At 43.2% G+C, this 25,058-nt stretch overlaps 1 protein-coding gene across 1 annotated transcript; it reads left to right on the forward strand.

Moving 5' to 3' along the window:
• The first annotated feature begins 281 nt into the window (after positions 1–281).
• Positions 282–24,663, forward strand: ATP5PB (ATP synthase peripheral stalk-membrane subunit b). Its single transcript, XM_040337498.1, has 7 exons — positions 282–420; positions 2,592–2,628; positions 4,412–4,557; positions 6,189–6,352; positions 14,394–14,519; positions 22,320–22,499; positions 24,495–24,663. The coding sequence occupies exons 1-7, from the start codon at positions 393–395 to the stop codon at positions 24,564–24,566; spliced, it is 753 nt and encodes a 250-aa protein (XP_040193432.1). The 5' UTR covers positions 282–392; the 3' UTR covers positions 24,567–24,663.
• Positions 24,664–25,058: the final 395 nt, after the last annotated feature.

The following is a 25,058-nucleotide window of genomic DNA, read 5'->3' on the forward strand; positions in this document are numbered from 1 at the left end:
ACTCGGTGTAAACTAGTATTGGCACTAGCGTTGTAATAATACGTATTACACGGGTAAATGTTTTGTGTAGACAAGGCGTTGACCTTACCATTTCTCACAAGAGCCAGTCGCTGACACGGACTGCAACCTGAAGATTTTTGTCTTAATAACTATTTGTAGAGGAATCATTTGTATAGTTTTATATTGGCTATGTCAATTATTGCTAAAAGACGTGTGCTGGGTGTTGCCCATAATTGACATGGCTGCCCGGTAACCTTGCCGCCCCCTGACGTGTGAGTGGGCGTGTCATTCGCCATCTTGGTTTTTGCGGACTTGTCAGGGACACGGAGGGCAGCGGTGTGGTTGGAGGCGGCTTCGTATCTCGCTTGTGTTCCTGAGTGGAGAGTTTCAACATGTTGTCCAGGGCGGCTCTGGTATCGGGTGCGTTTTCTCTTCTATGGGGGGAAGGGAAAAGAGGGGTTCTAGTGAAGGACATGACCTTCCACCATGGATCTCTGGTCACTTACCTGTACAGGTCATGGTGGCTGGCATGTCAGCATGCTCTTTATTTGTCTGTCATTGTTGGCAATTCTAATTAACCTGGTTGAAATGGCATTCTATTTTAGTGTTCCGGCAGAGAACAATGTGATGACTTTAGATTAGGGGGCATCCAAAGGGTTAACTTCCTGCCCTTCATGCTTTAGGGACGGAGGTCAGTGGGGGGTAAAAAAGGACATAGTGCCTACTGTCAGCGGGAGGAAGAATTGGGCCCCAATGCCTAATTATTGAGGGTTTTTTTTACCATCAAATATGAGTACCGATACTTTAGGTCAAGTACTCGCCGCTACCGATACTTTGCACTGCCATTTGAGCCCATACAAAATAAATGGCCTCTAATTGTACTGCAAAGGGTCACATTCAATCTGAACAGGAATGGCAATGCGATTCCTTGTTTTAATGACAAGCCTGGCTCACACTTTTTTTGAAAAAAAAAAGTTATTTATTTTTTTAACTTGCTGTAATGCATAGCCCCAAACAAATTATATTTCAAAAAACAAAAATGTATTCATAAGTTTTAGGCCGATATGTATTCTTCTACATATTTTTGGTATAAAAAAATCGCAATATGCGTACATTGATTGGTTTGCACAAACGTTATCACGTCTACAAACTATGGGATAGATTTAGGGACTTTTTCTTTTTTTTTTTCCACAGGACTGCAACATTGCGGCAGACAAATCTGACCCAAAATGCACTGATCAATGTATAAATGATACTGGCAGGGAAGGGGTTAGCACAAGGATCTTCAAACTACGGCCCTCCAGCTGTTGCGGAACTACACATCCCATGAGGCATTGCAAGACTCTGACATTCACAGACATGACTAGGCATGATGGGAATTGTAGTTCCTGAACAACTGGAGGGCCGTAGTTTGAGGACCCCTGCGTTAGCACAATCGGGGGTGAGGTGTTTCTAACTGTCAGGGGGACGCACTGACTGGCAGTACAGAGAGATCGCTGTTCCTGATCTTTCTCCTCCCCTGTCAGAATGGGGAGCTGCATTGCCACAGTATATATGCGGAAGGCGGTCGGGAAATGTGGTTAAACAACAAACATGTTATTCTTACCTGCTCTGTGTAATGGTTTTGCACAGATCATCTCTGATTCTACTTCTGGGGTCCCCTGCCAGTACTCCTGGCTCCTCTTGCCTTCAGAGTGCCCCTATAGCAAGCCGCAAAGTATATAGAGTGCCACTATCGCAAGGTAGAAAGACGTCTGCCTTTTAGAATCACTCGGTTCCTTCTCCTGCCCAGGACTACATGTCCCACGAGGCATTGCGCCTCGCACATTCATAAGTTCTCAGGCACTTACTGCGGTGTACTGAGCTATGTGTGCTGCATTGTATTTTCTGACATGTAAACAAATAATGCATTCTGTATGCAGGTGTTATGTCGATATGTGCCCGTCGTCAAAAAGTGTGCGTGCATGCGCAGAACGGAAGGGCACACCAGCTGGAGTGACGTCCCATAGCACATCGTAGGAGTTTATTTCTTTTTGATGGGAGATACCATTTCTCAGCCACAATTTAATGTTGTGCAAACAGTGGTGGGACACCGTATTTGTCATATTGCGCCTCACTGTTGCACCGTGGGTTTACAGGAAGGCACAATCTGACATATACGGTCTCCCTCCACTCTTTACTTAGCTTTCAATTGTGCCTGTGAAACGGTATTGCCCGTCCAAAAAAAACTCCTTTTGATGTGTGCATGTCAGCTGGAGTGTCCTTCCGACCTGCGCATGCACTTTTTGATGGAGAACACAAATCGATAGAACACAGGCCAATTAATCAGCTGGCCAACGAATCGATTATGAAAATAGTTGACAACTGTTTTCATTGATTATGTTGATTAATTGTTTGAGCCCTATCTGAGTTCTTTCGGTTCTCCTCATAAGGAATTATATTTTCCAAACTTGATCTTTACCATATACCTTTTTTTGCTATGGAATACTGCATGGTGTTCTTTGCCTTATTTATTAATCCTAGATAGAAAATTGTCTTCATCTGTGAAGTGTGTTCTCTTAATATTTTTTATCATTTTTTTTTATTTACAGCCTATAGTGTGAAAAAATCTGCACCTGCTGTAGTTGGGTAAGTAACTTCTTATTCTCTTATCTGTCATATACTGTTTTACTACTTTAACCACTTCAGCCCCAGACCATTTTGCAGCTAAAGGACCAGGCCCATTTTTGCGATTCGACACTGCGTCGCTTTAACTGACAATTTCCCAGTCGTGCGACGTGGCTCCCAAACAAAATTGTCGTCCTTCCCCCCCCCCCCCCCCCCCCCACAAATAGAGCTTTCTTTTTGTGGTATTTGATCACCTCTGCGGTTTTTTATTTTTTGTGCCATCAACAAAAATAGAGCGACAGTTTTGAAAAAAATTCAATATTTTTTTGCTATAATATCCCCCCAAAAAAATAAAATAAAATATAATAATTTTCCTCCATTTAGGCCGATACGTATTCTTCTACATATTTTTGGTAAAAAAAATCGCAATAAGCGTTTATTGATTTGTTTGCGCAAAAGTTATAGCGTCTACAAAATAGGGGATAGTTTTTAGACACATCAACACTTTTGACACTATTTTGGGACCATTGTCATTTTTACAGCGATCAGTGCTATAAAACTGCACTGATTACTGTGAAAATGACACTTGCAGTGAAGGGGTTAACCTGTAGGGGGCACTGAAGTGGTTAAGTGTTTCCTAGGGAGTGATTACTATTGTGTGTGGGCGTGGCTTAGCGTGTGACATCACTGATCGCCTGTTCCCTATGATGGGGAACAGACGATCAGTGACACTCGCACTAGGAAGAACAGGGAAAGGTTTGTTTACACTTGCCTCTCGGGCGCGGTCACGGAACTCAGGACCGGGTCGCGAGCTTGCTGCCCACAGCTGGGCTTCTTAAAAGGGACGTACCTGTAGTCCATATGCCCAGCCGTGCCGTTCTTTATTGTGAAAATGACAGTTGCAGTTTGGGAGTTAACCACAAGGGGCGCTGTAGGGGTTAGTGTTCACTTAGTGTGTGTTTACAACTGTAGGGGGGTGTGGCTGTAGGACTGACATCATCAATCGAGTCTCCCTATAAAAGGGATCACTCGATCGATACGCCGCCACAGTGAAGCACGGGGAAGCCGTGTTTACATACGGCTCTCCCTGTGCTTCAGCCTTGGGGAGCGATCGCGACGGAGCGGCTATAAGCGAATAGCCGCGCCGTCGTCCCGGATCGCTCCCCGAGGGAACCCGCCCGCCGCGGGGGGGGGGTCCCGATCGGACCCCCCCCACCCGCTAGAAGGCAAGGACGTGTATATATACGTCCTTCTGCCTGTCCGTGCCATTCTGCGGACGTAAATAGTCGTGCGGCGGCCGTTAAGGGGTTAAAGAAGTATCTGCTGTGGCTTATAGGGTTTTGTATGCTCCATTGCCTTATTTCTGGCAATACAATAGCCATATTCTATCCAAATACCCTGGTGTGGAGAAAGCCTCTTGAGGGGGCAATGAGAGTGGGTTTACATCCACTTTAAGCAAACTTAAATATTTTGATTTATATTTCAAGATCTGACTGTTTGAATGTCTTATCAGCGAGTGGCTGACATTACAATATGCTATTACCGCAGGACGCAGACAAGTTTTCGTCTGGGGTGGGGGGTTAGCTTAGAGTGGGGACAAAATGGATAAGTACACTGTGTAGAAGTGCATTTTTCCCTTTTGTTGTTTCTTGCTCAGGTATGTGGTGTCACTCTAATGTGCTGTCCTGGGAGATTTTCGAATCCTCTTTAGAAAATAATGATTTTATCAAAATCGTTTTAGGTTTGCAGTAAGGAATGTGCTCCTAGTCAAACCTTATCTAACATTTGTATATTTATTTTTTAGGATCTTGAATACATGCCAGTCTCTTCACACAGGGAAGCCTTCTTTGGCTCCAGTTCCTCCTTTACCAGAGCATCCTGGTAAGGTCCGCCATGGCCTTATTCCTGAAGAATTCTTTCAGTTCCTGTATCCAAAGACAGGAGTCACAGGTCAGGTTTTTTGGCTGTTTCTTTTTCTTTACTTTCTGCAAAGCTTTTCATGCATGTATTTTTGTACGCAAGCCTCATGCTGGCATAGTAACCCTACAGCACATATATTGAAGATACAGTGAAAACTATTACATTGGCATAGACCCTTTTGGAGTCCTATTTTACATAAAGTTTTTCCCTTGGGTATCCCATAATTTTTATTTTATTTTATGTCCTTTATTTTGCTTTATGCTTTTTAAACAATTTTTTTCCCTAGTGTATAACAGTGTAATTTTGCTGTCCCTTCAAAATAAGTCACCACAGTTCAACCCTATTCCACTCAGAACAGGCCTCGTTATGGTTAACCAAAGAAGTTGAATGCACGTGCTCGGCGTCATATTCAGAGGTTGCCTTTGGGAAATAGATGTACAGTGGAACCTCGGATTACGAGCATAATCCGTTCCTGGAGAATGCTCGTAATCCAAAGTACTTGCATATCAAAGCGAGTTTCCCCATTGAAGTCAATGGAAACTAAAATAATTTGTTCCGCATTGACTTCAATGGCATGCAATGCCACATGCGGCCAGAGTTGGGGGGCGCCAGACAGAAAGGCTGGAAAGGCGCGAGGACACCTCGGCAAACCTCAAACGCTCTGTTCCCGAGATTTGTCGAGGTCAGCCAAGCTGTTCTCAGGCGTTTCCATGTATTTCCGATTGGCTCTGGCGCCCCCCCCCCCCCCCACCTCAGGCCAAATGCAGAACTGCATTCGTGCTCGTTTTGCGAGACAACACTCGCAAACCGAGTTACGATTTTTAAAAATACAGTGCTCGTATTGCCAAAACCGCATTACTTGCAATCCGAGGTTCCACTGTATAATTGCTGCAGATGTTGAAGGGGTGGGGGGGTCAGCCTGTCAGTGCTCAGACCATACGCCGCACACTGCATCAATATGGTCTGCGTGGCTCTCGTGCCAGATTCAAGCCTCTTCTAAAGATGATGCATCGAAAAGCCTGCAACTAGTTTGCTGAAGGACATGGATCACTGATGAGACCAAGATAAACTTATTTGGTTCAGATGGTGTCAACCGTGTGTGGCGGCAACCGTGTGAGAAGTATAAAGTGTGTCTTGCCTACAGTCAAGAATGGTGGTGGGAGTGTCATGGTCTGGGGCTGCATGAGTGCTGCCGGAACTGGGGAGCTACAGTTCATTGAGGGAACCATGAATGCTAACATGTACTGTGACATACTGAAGCCGAGCATGACCCCCCCCCCCCCCCCCGGCAGTATTGCAACATAACGACCCCAAACACACCTCCAAGATGACTGCTTTGCTAAAGAAGCTGAGGGTAAAGGTGATAGACTGGCCAAGCATGTCTCCAGACCTAAACCCTATTGAGCACCTGGGGCATCTTCAAAATGGAAGGTGAAGGAAGGTCTCTAACATCCACCAGCTCTGTGATGTCGTCATGGAGGAGTGGAAGAGAACTCCAGAGGCAACCTGTGAAGCTCTGGTGAACTCCATGCCCAAGAGGGTTAAGACGGTGCTTGAAAATAATGGTGGCCACACAAAATATTGACATTTTTATTTAGGGGTGTACTCACTTTTGTGAGATATCTTTATATTCTGACACAGGATTCTATGTCTTTTTATAGGTCCCTACATGTTTGGAACTGGTCTTCTTGTTTACCTCTTGTCTAAAGAAATATATGTAATTAATCATGAAACCGTTTCCATGGTTTCCTTTGGACTTGTTACTGTGTATGCTATCAAGAAGTTTGGACCTCAAGTAGGAGAGTTTATAGACCGGCTTAATGAAGTAAGTGAGCTGTTTTTTTTTTTTTTTTTTTTTTTTTCTTTTTTTTCTTTTCTTCACTTTTGTGTATTTTGTATTTTATGATAACCTTCAAAATAATGATACAGTCTTGGGCCCATTGCACATGGGCATCATAATTTACTGATGTTTACTTAGGAACCTGTTGACTGTCCCTGAATAGAAAAAGACCTGAGTAATGTTGAGTATAGGTGTGTAAGCATATAGATGAGTAAAATTTGTCTTCATTGCTAGTGTTGTAATATACTCATACCTGCGTAAACATCCTTTATAGATGAGTAAACATGTGCATGTAAGTAAATTACTGCACTCAAATGTAAAATGTTCTATATAGGGTTGTCCTGATACTAGTATCGGGACCGATACCGAGTATTTGCGCTAGTACTTGTACTCGCGCAAATACTCCCGATGCCTGGTAGAATACTTTTTTTTTTTTTTCCAGAGAGGGGGTGGAGAGCGGAGCAGAGCAGTCCTCGTATGGGGGAGAGGAAAGCTGCTGCCGCCTTAGACAAAGCCAAGTCAATCCCCCTCCCCCCGCCGCTGCCGACATCTAGTTACTATGCGCTGGGGGAACACAACAGCTGTCAATTGCATTTGAATAGCTGTGTGTTCCCCCGCCGCGCCGTCATGTATAGCCCCTACATACATGACGGCGCGGCGGGGGAACACACAGCTATTCAAATGCAGCGCATAGTAACTAGATGTCGGCGGGGGGAAGGGGGGGGATTGAGGATTGATTTAGCTTTGTCTTAGGGGACACGTGGCTGCATTTGGGGACACGTGGCTGCATTTAAAAAAAAGTTTCGGTATCGGCGAGTACATGAAAAAAAGTATCGGTACTTGTACTCTGTCCTAAGTGGTATCGGGACAACCCTAGTTCTATATTTCTTACGCCTGTGTACCAATGAAGACAAGTTCCCCTTCATATAACCCCTCCCCTAAGGGAAGTACCACAGTTTTTTTTCGCCAGTGTCTAAGGTGTTGGATGTGCTGAAGGAAGCTCTGCCAAAGAAGCCCTGGGAGGGTAAAAGAGCTGTACTTTCGGGTCCACCCAAGACGCCTAAAATTTTACTCCAAAACTGGATAGCAAAACTGGATAGCATCCCGGCCTCATGGACGAGTTGTCACCTGTAATGTCTCTCTGCGAAGGACTGGGCTCTAGGGTCCAGCACTTTCGCTCTATACGTTCACTCTATTCTAAGTAGAAACCCATACCCCGGAAGGTTGGCATGCATACCCCCCTGTGATTGGGGAAGATTGGTTCTGCTTGGCAGAAAACCTGCGGTGGGGACAAAGTAAGCCAGGAAAGAGTCCTAAGTTTTAATCGTAAGGGCCTTTCCTATTTATAGTAGGCGTCTTTTTTTTTTTTTTTCTGGCTGCCACTGGGAGGAGTAAAGAGCCGAGTTCCACTCGCCATGCTCCAGAGCAGTGTCAGTTCCTTCAGACAAGCACACTCCTTCCGCTGCATAAGCTCTGCCATAGACTGCTGCCTTCCTCCTCTCAGGCAGGTATCGGGAGGATCTCCCTCACACTTGATCACCGACATGAACCCCTAGTATACGTGCACGGGGCCACGCTTTATGCTGTTTGCAATAGGAGGGGGCAGGCCTGGGTGCATGCACCGGCGCGCACATACTTGCTGTATAGACGACAAACATGTAGGAAGTGATAAAGGAATCTCACAAGCCTGGAGCTTCCTGCAAGGGACACAGCAGCGTAAAGGGCATGTAGGGTCCCCATGTGGTTGGCTGAGCACTCCCAAAGATAAGACTCCTACTAAAAACAAAAAAGCATCGCTGCCTAAGACAGGAGGCTCAGTACCTTCCTCTCCTGTAATAACTGACGCACTTATACCGGATGAGCCATTACCTCCATTTGGTGTAGCAGCCTCTCCTGTGGTGCCTGTGCCTGCATATGTGACTGAGGACACTTTGGCGACAGCCCTGAACAACATAGAAGGGAGAATCGCTGCGTTAATCGCAAAGTCCTCAGAAAAGGACAAAAAGCGAAGGATATCTCCTCCTGTTTTAGATCTCCTTGCAGAAAGATCTGAGGAGGAGGGATCAGGGATATCGGAGGAACCTTTTTCTGCTTCCCAGGTTCTAAGGTTACAGGTGCAATGTTATGCGGAAGCGGTATGCTCTACATTCAGATTACCCTCTGCTGAGCCAAGTGAATCCCATGTCTCCTCTCTGGGTTCTTTAAAATCCCCACAGGCTGCTTGTGCCTTTCCGATTCCTCCTTTATTGGAGAATCTGATTTACGCAGACTGGAAACGCCCAGATAAGCGTTTTTCTCCTCCTAGGAAGTTTGAAGTGCTTTATCCTATGGAAGAGAAGTTTACCAAGAAGTGGAGTCTGCCTTCTGTGGATGCAGCTATTTATTGTGTAAATAAAAACCTAACTTGTCCGGTGGACAATGCCCAGGTATTTAAAGATCCTTCTGAGAAGTTGGAATCTTTACTAAAATCTTCCTTCCTCCTGGCAGGCACAGTAAGCCAACCTGCTGTAGCGGCGGTGGGTATGTGCCAGGTCTCAAAAGACCAGGGGAACAGGGGATGAAAGATCTGACTTTGGAGCAGATCAAATTTTGGGAGAATATGCCTAGGGCCTTATGTTTTACAGTGGATGCCATTAGAGATTCTATCCAACAGGCATCCCGCCTCACGTTCCAGCTGGTGCATATGTGCAGAATTCTTTGGCTAAGGCATGAAGCCCCATGCAAAAAGCTTTTGGCCAGTTTCCCCTTCCATGGCGAGCGCTTCTTTGGAGATGATTTGGAAAAGTATATCCAAAAAATATTGAGCGGTAAAACTACCCTTCTGCCAGAGAAAAAGAAAAACAAGCATCCTTGTTTTAAGGGTTATCTCTCCCCAGCTCCTGGTAGATCTACCTCCAGCCAGTGGCAATGGCATTTTCAGCCAGCCACAAAGGCTAAAAACCAAGCCCAGAAAAACAAGAAGCCGTGGGGTTCAAAAGCTAACGAGCAAAACCCCAAAGCCTCTTTATGAAGAGGCGCCGTCGGTTTTCAGCGGCATGGCAGACAGAAATCCAGGACAAGTGGGCAGTATCCACAGTTTCCCTAGGGTACAAACTGGAATTTTGAGAAATCCCATCTTCTCCATTCCAAAGTTCAAGGCTCTCCAAAGATCTACTTCTTCAAGGGATTGGATCACTTGCTGTCTTAGGGGGTGATCACAGAGGTACCCCTAAAGGAGCAAGGTTCAGGTTTTTATTCAAACCTCTTTGTGATTCCAAAACCAAATGGAGACGTCCGAATGGAAACTATTCAATCCATGGTCGCCACCTTACAAGGCAGAGAGTTTATGGCGTCTGTAGACATCAAGGATGCATATTTACATGTGCCTATCCATCCTGCTCACCAAAAATTCTTGAGGTTCGCGGTAGAAAATTGCCACTTCGTTTGTGGCTCTGCCCTTTTGGTGTGGCTACCGCGCCCCGGGTATTTACAAAGGTACTAGCCCCTCTGTTGGCAAATCTGAGGGCAAAGGACGATCTACTTGTGATAGTTTAGTCGTGGCAGGTTTACATCACACTGTGCTCACCACAGTAAAATACATGGAACTTTTAGGATGGATTGTAAACCTAAAAAAAATTCTCTCTTTAAGCCCAAAAAAGGGTAGAGTATTTGGACATTAAAATAGACACAGCCCAAAGCAGGGTATTCCTACCAGAGCCAAAGATCAGGGCAAAGAAAAGTGCATCTATCCACCTTTGCATGAGGCTATTAGGGAAGATGGTGGCCCTTATGCCCAATTTCCTTCGAGACTACTGCAACGCAGTATCTTGGCCGCCTGGAACAGGAAGATCCAAGCTCTGGATTTATCCATGCGCCTGTCTCCACAAGTGTGCCAAAGCTTCAGTTGGTTAAAAACCAAGAACTTGCGGAAAGGAAGATCTTTTCTCCCAGTTACCTGGAAGGTGGTGTCTACGGATGCCAGCCTAAGGGGCTGTGGAGCAGTGTTAGAAGAAGCTAAAGCCCAGGGAACCTGGGCCAAGACCGAAGAGAATTTGCCCATCAACATACTGGAGATTCGCGTAGTATACTTGGCCCTCAGAACTTGCACATATGGGTTACAGGGCCACCCGGTTCGGATTCAATCCAACAATGCTACTGCAGTAGCTTGCATCAATCACCAAGGAGGCACCCACAGTCAGGGTGCTCAGAAAGAGGTGAATCCGATTTTGACATGGGCAGAAGAACATGTTCCTGGTCTCTCTGCAATCTTCATTCAAGGGGTAGAAAACTGGCAAGCGGACTATCTGAGTCACCGGGAGAGTGGTCTCTCCACCCTGATGTCTTTCAGGCAATATGCCAGAGATGGGGGACCCCGGATGTAGATCTGCTAGCTTCCAGGTTCAACAGGAAGTTGGACAACTTTGTACCCAGGACGAGAGATCCTCTGGCCTACGGATCGGATGCTCTAATAATTCCCTGGAATGGGTTCTCACTGATCTATGCATTTCCTCCGATCGCTCTCTTACAAAGGCTACGTTTCAGGATCAAGGAGGGAATTCCAGTAATCCTAGTGGCCCCAAATTGGCCCAGAAGGCCCTGGTATGCCGAAATCATAAAGATGGCGGTAGGAAGACCTTTGGAAGCCTCCACTTCATCACGACCTGCTGTCTCAGGGTCCTGTGTTCCATCCTTTCTTACAAAAGCTAGATTTAACGGTCTGGCTACTGAGACCCACATTCTGAAGAAACAAGGGATCTTGGGTCCAGTGCTTTCTACACTCAATGGTAGAAAGCCAGCCTCCAGGCTTATCTACTTGCTTAGAGTCTGGAAGGCATATGTTTCCTGGTGTGAAACCAAGAAATGGAATCCTCGAAGTATGACATAAGTAGGATTCTCGCCTTTTACCAGTTAGGAGTGGATATGAAATTTAGCCCTTAGTACCATCAAGGGTCAAATATCGGCTCTATCAGTCTTTTTTCAAAGACCGCTGGCATCTCATTCCCTAGTTCGGTCCTTCATTCAGGGGGTACTGCGGATCAATCCGCCAGTCAAGTCTCTTGTGCCCATGGGATTTGAACTTGGTATTATCGGTGTTGCATAGGCAACCTTTTAAACCTATTCGCCATATTCCTTTGATCCTTTTTGAGCAGGAAATTGGCCTTTTTGATTTCTATCTCTTCTGCTAGAAGAGTGTCAGAATTAGCAGCTCTTTCTTGTAAAGAGCCTTGTTTAATTTGTCACAAGGACAAGATTGTTCTACGACCCCATCCTACCTTTTTACCAAAGGTGGTGTCACCATTTCATTTGAATTGAGATATGGTTGTCTTTTATTTATTTCTTTTGATCCACGGATAGCGGAGGAAAAAATATTGCACTCTAAATGTAGTGTATTTTGCAGGCAACCGCTCGGTTACGTAAAACAGATGTTTTGTTTATTTTGCCAGATGGTCCCAAGAAAGAACAAGTGGCATTAAAATTGACCATTTCTCTGTGGATTCGACAAGTAATTATTCAAGCTTATGGTTTTTCTGTTAAGGCGCACTCGACCAGAGCTGAGTGCTTCAATGGCTCAGATCTGTAAAGCTGCAACTTGGTCTTCATTCCATACATTTACCAAATTCTAGCAAATAGATGTAAGAGGACAATGGCCTGCTTGGATCTGTGTCTACCACCCTTAATTGAGCATTGCTCTGGGACGTCCCGCTATGTAATGAATAGAGGCTCTGTGTCCCGTGATGTACGATAAAGAAAATTTAATAACGGCTTACCTGTAAAATCATTTTCTTAGAGTACACCACGGGACCCACACCCCCCCCCCCCCTTATTATGGGAACTTTAATGCTTTGCTACAAAACTGATACTAATACTTCCCTTAGGGGAGGGGTTATATGGAGGGGAACTTGTCTTCATTGGTTGTGCCAGTGTCCAATCACCTCTGGTGACCATACAACCCACTATGTAATGAATGAAGGCTCTGTGTCCCGTGGTGTACTCCAAAAAAAGGATTTTACAGGTAAGCTGTTATTAAAAAAAAAAAAAAAATATATATATATATATATATATATATATATATATATATATATATATATATATATATATATATATATATATATATATATATATATATACAAATTTTACTCCCATGCACAAGTGGCCTTAATATTTTTATTATATATGTAAAGTTGCTAAGAAGTGCGTACTGCTAATCTGCCATATTTATTCTTGGTGAGTGAATCCATATTTATAGACACTGGATCAGCATGACAGCCCATCAACTTGCATTCTAAGAAGGCAAGGTTTTTAAATAACATCCTTATTTCCTGTGGTCTTCCCTTTAAACCAAATTCCTTACATTTAATGCAGTATTTATTTTCTTTGCCTACAGTCCAAGTTTGTGAGGTGGATTATAATTTTTTTTATTTTTGTCTAAAAATTAGGACAGCTAAAATATGCCTCCACTGTGCAGTTTGTTTTGCACAGAGTGGCCCCAATCCTGCTGTCCTGGGGTCCCACGGCGACTCTCGTGGCTCCTCCCTGCAATAGCTAACCCCCTCTGGGAAGCGCTCTCCCGGGGGGGGGTTACCTTGCTGGTTTGATACACTCGGCGGCCATAGCCACCGAGTGTATGACTCGCCCCCTCCCCCCGACGCAGCACTGCGCTGCTATTAATCTATCCAATGAAGAGCCGAGAAATCCAGGCAACAATTGAGCGCGTTCACGACGCAGGACTTTCCAGGGCTCAGGTAAGTAAAACGGGGGGCTGTGGCTGGTGGGGGGTGCTGATAGAATGCATTATGGTGAAAAAACATGTACCTTTACAACCCCTTTAATGACAAGGAGAAACATTTGTTGCTGGGTGACTGACATAAAAAAGATTTCCCGCTTATGAGGATATTTTGTGGAATGCACACTGACATTGCTACAGTATGGCAGTTTTGTAGCCTGCTGTGGTGTTTATAAGAATGACGTGTCATGCAACTTTGGGCATCAAAGTCGCATGTGATATTGTTCCCTATGTTTCCAATGATAACCATTGATATATGTGTGACTTAAGTTCATGCACCACTTTCATGCAACTTTTTTTTTTTTGAGCTGGCGCCATCTGGTGGTGAGCCGTTGGTATTACAAGTTATTACCACCAGATGTGAGCTGGTGCCATCTGGTGGTGGCCGTTGGTATTACAAGTTAAGCATTACAAGTTAAACAGCAATTCTAATGTCATTTTACACTATTTTCACTGCCATCTTCTTTCCTCTAATTAGAACCCCCAAACATTATATATATTTTTTATCCTAACACCCTAGAGAATAAAATGGCGATCGTTGCAATACTTTCTGTTACGCCGTATTTGCGCAGCGGTCTTACAAGCGCACTTTTTTGGGAAAAAATTACACTTTTTTTAATTAAAAAATAAGACAACAGTAAAGTTATCCCCATTTTTTTTAATATTATGAAAGATAATGTTACGCCGAGTAAATTCATACCCAACATGTCACGCTTCAAAATTGTGTCCGCTTGTGGAATGCCGACAAACTTTTTTTACCCTTTATAGGCGACGTTTAAAAAAAATCTACAGGTTGCATGTTTTAAGTTGCAGAGGAGCTAGAATTATTGCTCTCACTCTACCAATCACGGCGATACCTCACATGTGTGGTTTGAACACCGTTTACATATGCGGGTGCTGCTCACGTATGTGTTCGCTTCTGCGCGCAAGCTCGTCGGGACGGGGTGCGTTTTCTGGCTCCTAACTTTTTTAGCTGGCTCCTAGATTCCAAGCAAATTTGTCAAACCCTGACTTACACCAGTGCTGGTGGTAATAATGCGCTCGCTGACACCAGTGCTGGGGGTTAATAATGTGTTCGCTGACACCAGTACTGTTGTTTTTGAAGTTTGAAAGTTTGCATGTGGCCCCTCATGGCATATGAAAACTTGTCTTGTGGCCCTCAGGTAATTTGAGTTTGAGACCCCTGATATAAGGTGTATAGTTTTATATTGCTTCCTTCCCCCCCTTCTTTTTTTAAATATATAAATAATTTGACTCTTCCAGGAGAAAATTGCTAAGGCTCAGGCTGTGAAAGATACTGCAGTCAAAGAACTGGCAGCTGCAGTTGAGGCAGAAAAGAAAGAACAGTGGAGAGTTGAAGGCCGGCATTTCCTTTTTGATGCTAAAAGGGTAAGTTTTTCAGAAGTAATTTTGAACTGGGTTATACTGCCACATACTGATATAGATATAACCCCTGAGAAGATCAGCATGCTTCAAGTCCTAGGGGGATGGAAGTCTTTCTCAGCATTGCCCTCGGGGTTTAAAGTGGAACTAAACTCTTCCACTCAACATTGATTATTTTAAGTTCTTATGTCACTAGCATTTGTAAATAGATATTTAATCATTTTAGACTTTTAATTTTTCACATTTTCTTCCGTTACTTCCTGGTTTCCAGGCCAAATTTTTTTTACTCTTGAAAAGGTACAAACAAAAAAAGTTTTAACCACTTGCCAACCAGGCCAATTCTGACATTCCTCTCCTACATGTAAAAATCATCATTTTTTTTTGCTCGAAAATTAGATGGAACGTTATTTTATGTGTGTGGTGGTTTTTTTTTTTTTTTTAAGTAGAGACCCTAGAAAATACAATGGTGATCATTTTTATCTTGCACTGTATTTGCGCAGCAATATTTCAAACGCGTTTTGGGGGGGGCAACAGTAGTTGGCCCAATTTATTTGCATAATGTGAAAGATGAAGTTACGCCGAGTAAATAGTTGCCTAACATGTTGTACTTCAAAGTTGCACACGCTCGTGGAATGGCGAAAAACTTCGGTACCTAAAAATCCCCACAGGCGATGCTTTAAACGTTTTTTTTTTTTTTTATAACTGGCTACATGTTTTGAGTTACAGAGAAGGTCTAGGGCTAGAATTATTGCTCTCGCTCTAATATTCACAGTGATGCCTCAATGCACAGAATCCTGTAAAAATTACACTGGCAGTGAAGGGGTTAACCAGTAGGGGGTGCTGAAGGGGTTAAGTGTGTTCTAGGGAATGCTTCTAGCTGTAGGGGGGGATGGGCTGTGTGTGACACAACACTGATCACCGCTCCAGATTACAGGGAGCTGTGATCTGTGTCCTGTCACTAGGAAGAATGGGGAAATGCTTGTTTACATCGGCATTTCCCCGTTCTTCCTCTCCGTGAGACGATCGCGGGTATCCCCACAGACATCGAGTCCGCGGGACACACGGTTGGAAATTACGGAGCTCGTGGTGGGCGTGTGCCCCCACAATGCCGCTTAAAGGGGAGGTACATGTATGCCCAGCTGAGCCATTGTGCCACTGCCGACGTATATAGTCGTGCGCCTGGTCAGCAAGTAGTTAAGGTATGCAGTAGGACATGACAGTGCATTAAATCATCCCTTTTTTTAATTGTATATGGGCTTGGCCGCAGCCACAAGGATTGTCATCCATACTTGCCCTTTATTTTATGACCTCAACAGAGGCATGTTGTGTTGGCGCCCTCTGGGGGTTTTACCACTTGCCGACTAGCCCCCATCATTATACTGCGGCAGGTTCTGCGAATCGCTGTCATCGTACGTTGGCTCCTTTTTAAAGAGCCATCGCAGGCGCGCGCACCCATTGCGTCAGGAGAGACAGATTGTTTGCTCCTACTAAGTAGGAGCAGCGATCTGGCTTCTCACCTAGTAAATCACATCCCCACACAGTTAGAATTACCTAGCAGGGAACACATTTAACCCCTTGATCACCCCTTGATCGCCCCCTGGTGTTAACCCCCTTCCCTACCAGTGACCTTTACACAGTAATCGGTGCATTTTTATAGCACTGATCGCTGTATAAATGTCAGTGGTCCCCAAAAGTGTCCGATCTGATATAGTTACTGGGGGGGGCAGGAAATTGCCATAAATCTTTTTTTTCTATTATGTAGACGCTATAACTTTTGCGCCAACCAATCAACATACACTTATTGCAGTTTTATTTTTAAAAAAATGTGTATACCAAAAATGATGTAGAAGAGTATATATCGGCCTAAACTGAGGAAGACCTTTTTTTTTTGTTGGGGGGGGGGGATATTTGTTATAGCAAAAAGTAAAAATATTGCCTTTTTTTTCATTTATTTATTTATTTATTTATTTATTTTTTCGTTTTATAGCGCAAATATAAAAACCAGGGGTGATCAAATACCACCAAGAGCAAGCTCTATTTGTGAGGGCGGGAAGGGCAGCAATTTTGTTTGGGAATTGTCAGTTAAAGCGACACTGTGCTGTTTCGCAAAAAATTGCCTGCCCCTTAAGGGGGGCAAACACTTCCGGTCCTTAAGTAGTTTAATATACACATGGGGCTAGATTCAGGTAGCTGCGCCCCTTCTTACGGCGGCGCAGCGTATCATATTTATGCTGCGCCGCCGTAAGTTTGAGAGGCAAGTGCTGTATTCACAAAGCACTTGCCTCCTAACTTACGGCGGCGTAGCATAAATGGGGCCGGTGTAAGCGCGCGTCATTCAAATGATGTTGAGGGGGCGTGTTTTATTTAAATTAGGTTGACCCCGCGTGTGCATGCGCCGTTCGTGAAAAAATCCCAGTGCGCATGCTCGAAATTCCGACGCAAATCGTCATTGCTTTCGATGTGAACGTAAATTACGTCCAGCCCTATTCGCGAACGACTTGCGCAAACGACGTAATAAATTTTGAAGCGGGAACGACGTCCATACTTGACATTGGCTGCGCCACCTAATGGCAGGAGCAACGCTACGCCGAAAAAGCCTTACGCAAACGACGTAAAAAACTACCGCCGGGCGCACGTACGTTCGTGAATCGACGTAACTAGGTAATTTGCATATTCTACGCCAAAAACAACGGAAGCGCCCCTAGCGGCCAACGTAATATTGCACACAATTATACAGCGCCGCATTCAAGTTACGTCGGCGGAGGAAGCCTATTTTTTAGACGTATCTGCCTTTGAGAATCGGCGTAACGATACACCGACGCAGATTTGAAATTGCGGCGGCATATCTGGAGATACGCCGTCCTAATAGTATGCTGAATCTAGCCCATGGTCTTTATCTAGGACCCTTTGTCTCTTCTATGGCCACCTGTAGGATGCACATCTGTCATCTAGCTTGATGGGCTCTAATGTCCAGTATTGAAACAGATGGCCCTTTTCACTCTTTGTGAAAGTATTATCTTAATTGATGTTACTTTGCTACAATAACTCCTGAAGAGGACGCAAATTTGGAGAAACATGTAACCTCTTGTAGCATTAAAAACGTAGATTCAGTTATGTACTGTTGAATGAAACAAAATATGAATCTTGGTTTTAATAAGCTTTTAACAAACAAGACTTGTTGTTTTTGACCGCTGTGTATTGACTGAGCACCCTAAAAGTCCAATTTCACGTTTCTCACATAAAACATTAATCAAATAGCATTTTTCGTTTATAGTGCTCGGATACAGTTTTTAGTCCTGCTCTAACCAGCAAACGGTGTAATTTTCATATCAATGGCTACTGGCAGAGTCCTCACCAGTACAAAATATAAATTACAGAAAGAATTGTAAATGAAGAACCAATACTGGTATTTAACCACCTAAGGACCTAGCCTGTTTTTCAGACTCTGTGTTTACAAATTCAAAACAGTTTTTTTTGCTAGAAAATAACTTGGAATCCCCAAATATTATATATTTGTTTTTTTCTAACACCCTAGAGAATAAAATGGCGGTCATTGCAATACTTTTTGTCACACCGTATTTGCGCAGCGGTCTTACAAGCGCATTTTTTTGGGGGGGAAAAAAATCACTTTTTTTAATTTAAAAATAAGACAACAGTAAAGTTGGCCCATTTTTTTGTGAAAGATGTTACGCCGAGTAAAATGTGTCGCGCTTCAAAATTGCATCCGCTCGTGGAATGGCGTCAAACTTTTACCCTTAATCTCCATAGGTGAAAAATGTTATAGGTTGCATCTTTTGAGTTAGAGGAGGTCTAGGGCTAGAATTATTGCTCTAATGATTGCGGCGATACCTCACTTGTGCGTTTTGAGCACTGTTTTCATATGGGGGCGCTACTCACGTATGCGTTCGCTTCTGTGCGTGAGCTCATCAGGACGGGGTGCTTTAAAGTGTGTTTTTTTTTTTTCTTTCGTTTTCTAATTTTATTTTAATTGATTTTATTTATTTTTACACTGTTTAAAAAAATAAATGGGTCACTTTTATTCCTATTACAAGGAATGTAAATATCCCTTGTAATAAAAAAAAAGCATGACAGGTCCTCCTTAAATATGAGATCTGGGGTCAAAAAAGACCTCAGATCTCATATGTAGACTAAAATTCAATTAAAAAATAAAGTCATTTGAAAAAATAAATAAAAATTTGCCTTTAAGACGCATGGGCGGAAGTGACGTTTTGACGTCTCTTCCGCCCTGCTATGGAGACGGGTGGGGACCATCTTGCCCTCACTTGTATCAATGGCAAGCAGCGTGAAGGACCCGATCGCCTCCGCTGCTGCCGACGGCTCCGGTAAGGGGCGGAGGGCGCAGGAGGGGGGGGCCCACTCTCCTGCCACCTGTAACAGTGATCTTGCGGCAAATCCGCTGCGGAGACCACCATTATCGTTTACAGGACCGGCCACGTTAAAGATGGATCTCTCGGGTTGTGGCAGCAAGTATAAGCCGAGGCACCTAATTTTACCACAAAAAAAATGGGAAAACGTATTGACTCGAGTATAAGCCTAGGGTGGGAAATAGAGCAGCTATTGTTACGGTAAATTTCAGAATAAAAGGTAAGTAAGGCAAAAAAAAATTGTTTTAGTCTATACAGAAATATAGTTTTACGTGACAGGCAAAGCATGCTGAGTGTTAGAGTCCAACAGCAGCAATAGATGATGATGATGATGGATACAAATTGTCAAACTCTGAACCTTCATCTGCATATATCACAAAAAGTACCCATAGTGAGGGCATGTTATTCTTTCATCAGGCAAGTTCAGACCCTATAAACCCTTTATTTTTTATTTTTTTTATACACTCCTCTTCCCTCCCTCCGCTTTTTTAATCACACACAGCAGTATACCGGTATATCTCGCGCTGTGTCACGGAGCTGGAGTCTGAACTGTTCGCCAGCCGGTGTGTGCGGGTGTTCTGGGCCGATCCAAGTGCTGCCTCTCCTCTCCCTCCACTTTTTTTATCACACACACACACACACACACACACAGCAGTATATATCTCGCGCTGTGTCACGGAGCTGGAGTGTGAATTTAACTGTTTGGCAGCTGTATACTGCTGTGTGTGTGTGTGTGTGTGTGTGTGTGTGTGTGTGTGTGTGTGTGTGTGTGATTAAAAAAAGCGGAGGGAGAGGAGAGGTGTCGCTTGGATTGGTCCCGAGAAAACCCGCGCACACCGGAGTGGCCCGGAGACACCAGAGAACAGAAGGTGGGGCACCGACTCGACTATAAGCCGAGGGGGGGCATTTTCAGCCTAAAAAAAGGGCTGAAAAACTTGGCTTATACTGAAGTAAGTGTGTGTGTGTGTGTGTGTGGTAAATCCTATGACCTTATTTCAACCATATACAGAATTTATGATTTCTTGGCCATTTTTCACAGAATATGAATGATAAAACAAACTTTTCCTTCACTCATGGTTAGTGTTTGGCTGAAGCCATTTATTAATCAACTGTGTTTACTCTTTTTAAATCGTAGTGAGATGACCACTCCAGAACCTTCACTTTATTCTGCTGTAGCCAATGACAGGTTGGCCTTGTGTTTTAGATCATTGTCATGTTGGAATGTCCAAGTACTTCCCATGCACAGCTTCCTGGCTGATGAATGCAAATGTTCCTCCAGTATTTTTTTGATATCATACCGCATTCATCTTGCCATCAATTTTGACCAAATTTCCTGTACCCTTGTAGCTCGCACATCCCCAAAACATCAGTGATCCACCTTCATGTTTCCTAGTAGAAATGGTGTACCTTTCATCATAGGCCTTGTTGACTACTCTCCAAATGTAGCGTTTTTATGGTTGTGGCCAAAAAGCTCAGTTTTGGTCTCATCTCTCCAAATGACTTTGTGCCAGAAGGTTTGATGCTTGTCTCTGTGCTGTTTAGCATATTGTAATCGGGATACTTTGTGGCATTTGCATAGTAATGGCTTTCTTCTGGCGACTCGACCATGCAGCCCATCTTTCTTCAAGTGCCTCTTTATTGTGCATCTTGAAACAGCCACACCACATGTTTTCAGAGAGTCCTGTATTTCACCTGAAGTTATTTGTGGGTTTTTCTTTTGCACCCGAAACTATTTTCCTGGCAGTTGTGGCTGAAATTTTAGTTGGTTTACCTGACTGTGGTTTGATTTCAACAGAACCCCTCATTTTCCACTTCTTGATTAGATTTTGAACACTGCTGATTAACATTCTCAATTCCTTGGATATCTTTTTATATCCCTTTTTCTTGTTTTATACAGTTCAACTACCTTTTCCCTCAGATACTTTTGACAATTCTTTTGCTTTCCCCATGACTTGGAATCCAGAAATGTCAGTGCAGCACTGGATGAAAGATACACTCCCACTCTCAGGCCGGGTTCACACCTATGCAAATTGGTTGCGCCTTAAACCGCATTCCATTTACATAACATTTTAAAATACATTGTTTTCAATGAGGCTGGTTCACATATGTGCGATGCATTCGCACTGCGCATAGCCGAAAAAAGTGTGCGTTTTCTAGGCATTGCGGTGCGAATTCAGGCCCATTATCTTCTATGGGTACGCATCTGATTTGCACATTTCTCTTCAGGATTTCTCTTTTAGCTCAATACACTTCCCCCCCTCCCCCTCCCCTCTCCCAGGTCTCCAAATTCGCATCTAAAACTGAGCTGATCTGCTAAACAGTTGTCTTAACTCTCTGCAGAGATAAGAGGGCTATAATTCGCACCGCACAGTGTGAATCCGGCCAGGGTCATTTGGCTAGTTTCTGTTGTCATTATTTAAAGAGTAAACACAGTTGATTGGTAATAAATGGCTTCAGCCAAACGCTAACCATGAGTGAAAAGTTTTTGTGTTTTATCATTCATATTCTGTGAAAAATGGCCAAGAAATCATAAATTCTGCCAGGGTATGTGAACTTGTGAGCACAAGTGTGTGTGTGTGTGTGTGTGTGTGTGTGTGTGTGTGTGTGTGTATGTATAATATATATCTTTTCATGTGACAACACTGAAGAAATTGCACTTTACTACAATGTAAAGTAGTGAGTGTACAGCTGTCCCCTCAAAATAACTCAACACACAGCCATTAATGTCTAAACTGCTGGCAACAAAAGTGAGTACACCCCTAAATGAAAATGTCCAAATTGGGCCCAAAGTGTCAATGTTTCGTGTGGCAAAACAAAAACTGCAGAGGTGATCAAATACCACCAAAAGAAAGCTCTAATTTTGGGGGTGTGGGGAAAGGGACATACATTTTGTTTGGGTATACATGCTTGGCGTCATAGCCAGAGGTTGTCTTTGTGAAATGGATGTATAATTGCTGCAGAGGTTGACCAGGTGGGGTGGGGGGTCAGCCTGTTGGTTCTCAGACCATCGTTGGTTGTATTTAAGACTTTCTCCTAGTATAACTGGATGATTGGGCAATGCCACCAAATATGGGCATTTATTCCTTCACCTCCACACTCTCTAACAACTCCGATGATTGATCTTGTGTAGTTTTGGAGAAACCCAATGCCACCTAGTCAACCATTTATAATTCATTTCTTTTATCCTTGAGGTGAAGTGTACATAATTTATAACTTTACACTTTAGGGCTGCTAAGGTTGATTTTAGCTTGTGCTCCCATCAAGAATCCTTTGTCCCTTTAATGGACTCCGTGGAAATAATTGTACTGTGAGCACAGAAATTCTATTTTTGCATAATCCAGAAAAGGAAATGGAGCTTCTATGTCCACTAATTGTTGGTTTCTTCTTTTTTTTTTTTTGTCAACTCCTCTGAAACCCACAGAACAATGTGGCAATGATTTTGGAAACTAACTACAAGGAGAGACTATTGAATGTCTACAATGAGGTGAAGAAACGTCTGGACTACCAGGTGGCTCTACAACATCTTCTGCGCCGCAAGGAACAGGAACACATGATTAACTGGGTGGAAAATAATGTGGTGAAAAGCATTACTCCACAGCAGGTAAAATTATGACTTGCCATAGCTGCGCAGTCTGTTGTATTAATATGCATTTTTTTTCTGTTTTTATTGGAGTAGAATTAAGCCTTTTTAGCCACAGTGTGTTGCACTGTGTGCTTACCCTCCTGTGATTTGGGTTAGGCTTTTCTTGATTTAATGCTCATTAGCACCAGTACACGGAGCGGGAAAGCCACGCTCCGTGCAGGTTTCTCACACATTAAAAAAATCGCTGGGTTGTGCAATCTGCTGCAGCTGTCGATTTTTATATTTCTAACACCCTAAACGCAGATTGCAAATACCTTGAATTTGTCTGCACTGCATCGCATGGTACAGCAGTGCCTTATGACTTGGTGCAGTATGTTTTTGAAAAGTAGAGCATGCACTATTTGTGCAATCCACTGCGATTTCGGCCCATTCAAATAAGTCAGACGCATGGTGATTGCTGGCCCATAGAGGTAGCATCTCCCAGAATAGATGGATGTCTCTCTATATATGAAACATGTATGAGCACCAGTCTTGAAATTTTATTTAAACCAGAAATATGGAGCGGTATGCCAGGTCTTCAATAGTGCAATCAATTCTTCCTGAAGGACTGCTGTCTTTTCCTTACCTGATCTGCTTTATTGAATAACCCTGAAGATGTTGTAGGTCATTAATTGGTGTTTTTTTTGCCTATCTTTAAACTGTAGTTTAGTAGTCGTATCAAAGGGCTCTGACAAATGGTTGTAACCAAAAACATATTTAATACCTGTATTGGCAAAAAGCCAGAATTATTTATAATGTAAAAAAAAAAAAAAAAAATTATTTTTGTTTTTGAAGTGTGTTTTTGATGTTTTCTTTTTCCTTACCACCTTGCAAACCTTAGGCATGCACGTAACCTAAAAAAAGGAAAATTGTATTCCCTCTACACATGACACTTCCTGCTGTCTGTGTTCAGAAGCCGTTCAGTAATACAAAGTAACAATGTTAAAGAGGAAGTAAACATTTTTTTTTTTTTTATTTAATTTTTTCAAAAACGCCCTGCAAGACAAAGGCATAATGAGCTAGTATGCATAGCATATTGGCTCATTATGAAGTACTTACCTGAGATTGAAGCCCCCGCAGCGGTGCTTGTTGCCCTCCTCCGTCTGCGCCATTTCTCCAGGAGTGACTTCCGCATATCGCAGCGTTGTGACTGGCCGAAGCCACGATAACGTCACTCCCGCGCTGTCACTAACGGCATGATTTCTGTTAGAAGTGGCACGCTCAGTAGAACTCGGAGCCTTTCTTTTGCAAATATCTCCTAAACTGTGTAGGTTTAAGAGATTTGTTTAACCTACAGGTAAGCCTTAATCTAGGCTTGCCTGTATGTTAAAGTGGTCTGTAAGGGTTTAGAACCACTTTAATGAAGACCAGAGGGGTGAACTTTTATCTGCATATGATAATGGTTAAAGCAACAAGTATTTTACCCCCTTGGGGATGGTAAAGGTGAGCATTGTAAGACGGTTGACTCACCAGGACTCCTAAGAAAGAAGAGAATAGAATGTGAACTAGTTTTGTGAAGTGAATTCTGTAAAGCAACTCTGCCGTTTGGTAAAAATATGTAAAAAAGAAAAGGCTCAAATGATACACCAGCCAGTTGCTTTGATCATTGCTCTGTTAAGTTATGGCAGCCTGAATGATCTCTTTTTTGTCACGAAAGTGTCAGATGACCGCATCCACCATTGTAGTTCCTTTCATGTATCCCTATGTCACTACCTTGTCCTGTAGTCGCATAGCGTGACGGTGAAAAGAACTACAAAATGCCAAAGATCAGAGCAACGAGCAGTGGGACACGTGTAAAATCATGTAATTATGTTCTGATCGCTGCAATGGATAATTGTTATAGTTTAAAGATTTGAGCCTGATGTATTCAAATGCAAGTAAAGTTAAACAGAACTCATACGGTAGCAGCTTCTATTACATCTATTTTGTCTGGGCATCTATTTGTTAACTAAACAAATCTGTTGTGTTTTTCAGCAAAAAGAAAGTATTGCTAAATGCATCAGTGACTTGAAACTTCTATCCAAGAGAGCGCAAGCAATAGCTTGAGTTTTTTAAAGCAGAAGATTTGTACAGCAGAGCTTCCAGCTGTTCAGACCTGCCCTGTACCATACCTTGTAACGCCTAAATAAATATTTCTACCTAAGTTGTGTCCCTTTGTGTAAATTTTGATTTGTAGTTTTTTTCTTTTTTTTTCTTTAATATTAGTTTAATTTAGCAGAAGCTAAGTGTTTATAATATATTCGCCATTGATAAAAGCCGTTTGAAAAGGGTTGGTGATGCATTTTACTTGGGCCCCTTTTACATGAGGTGGATTGCGTTCTGATCAGAAGGGGATCGGCTCACAGAGCGCGAGATGATGCATTACTGTCTGCTCTAGTTTCCACAGAGCGGACAGACTGGTTGCTGAGGATGCAGCATGCACACCCTGTTTCTTTAACAACTTTTACACTGGAAGAAAAATAACAGTATACAGGAGTGGGAGAAATATGCTAATCTTGACCCCTCCCAACCTATATGCTCCAATCACACCTTCACAAT

This window comes from Rana temporaria, chromosome 2, assembly GCF_905171775.1.
Source record: "Rana temporaria chromosome 2, aRanTem1.1, whole genome shotgun sequence".
NCBI classification, from domain to species: Eukaryota; Metazoa; Chordata; class Amphibia; order Anura; family Ranidae; genus Rana; species Rana temporaria.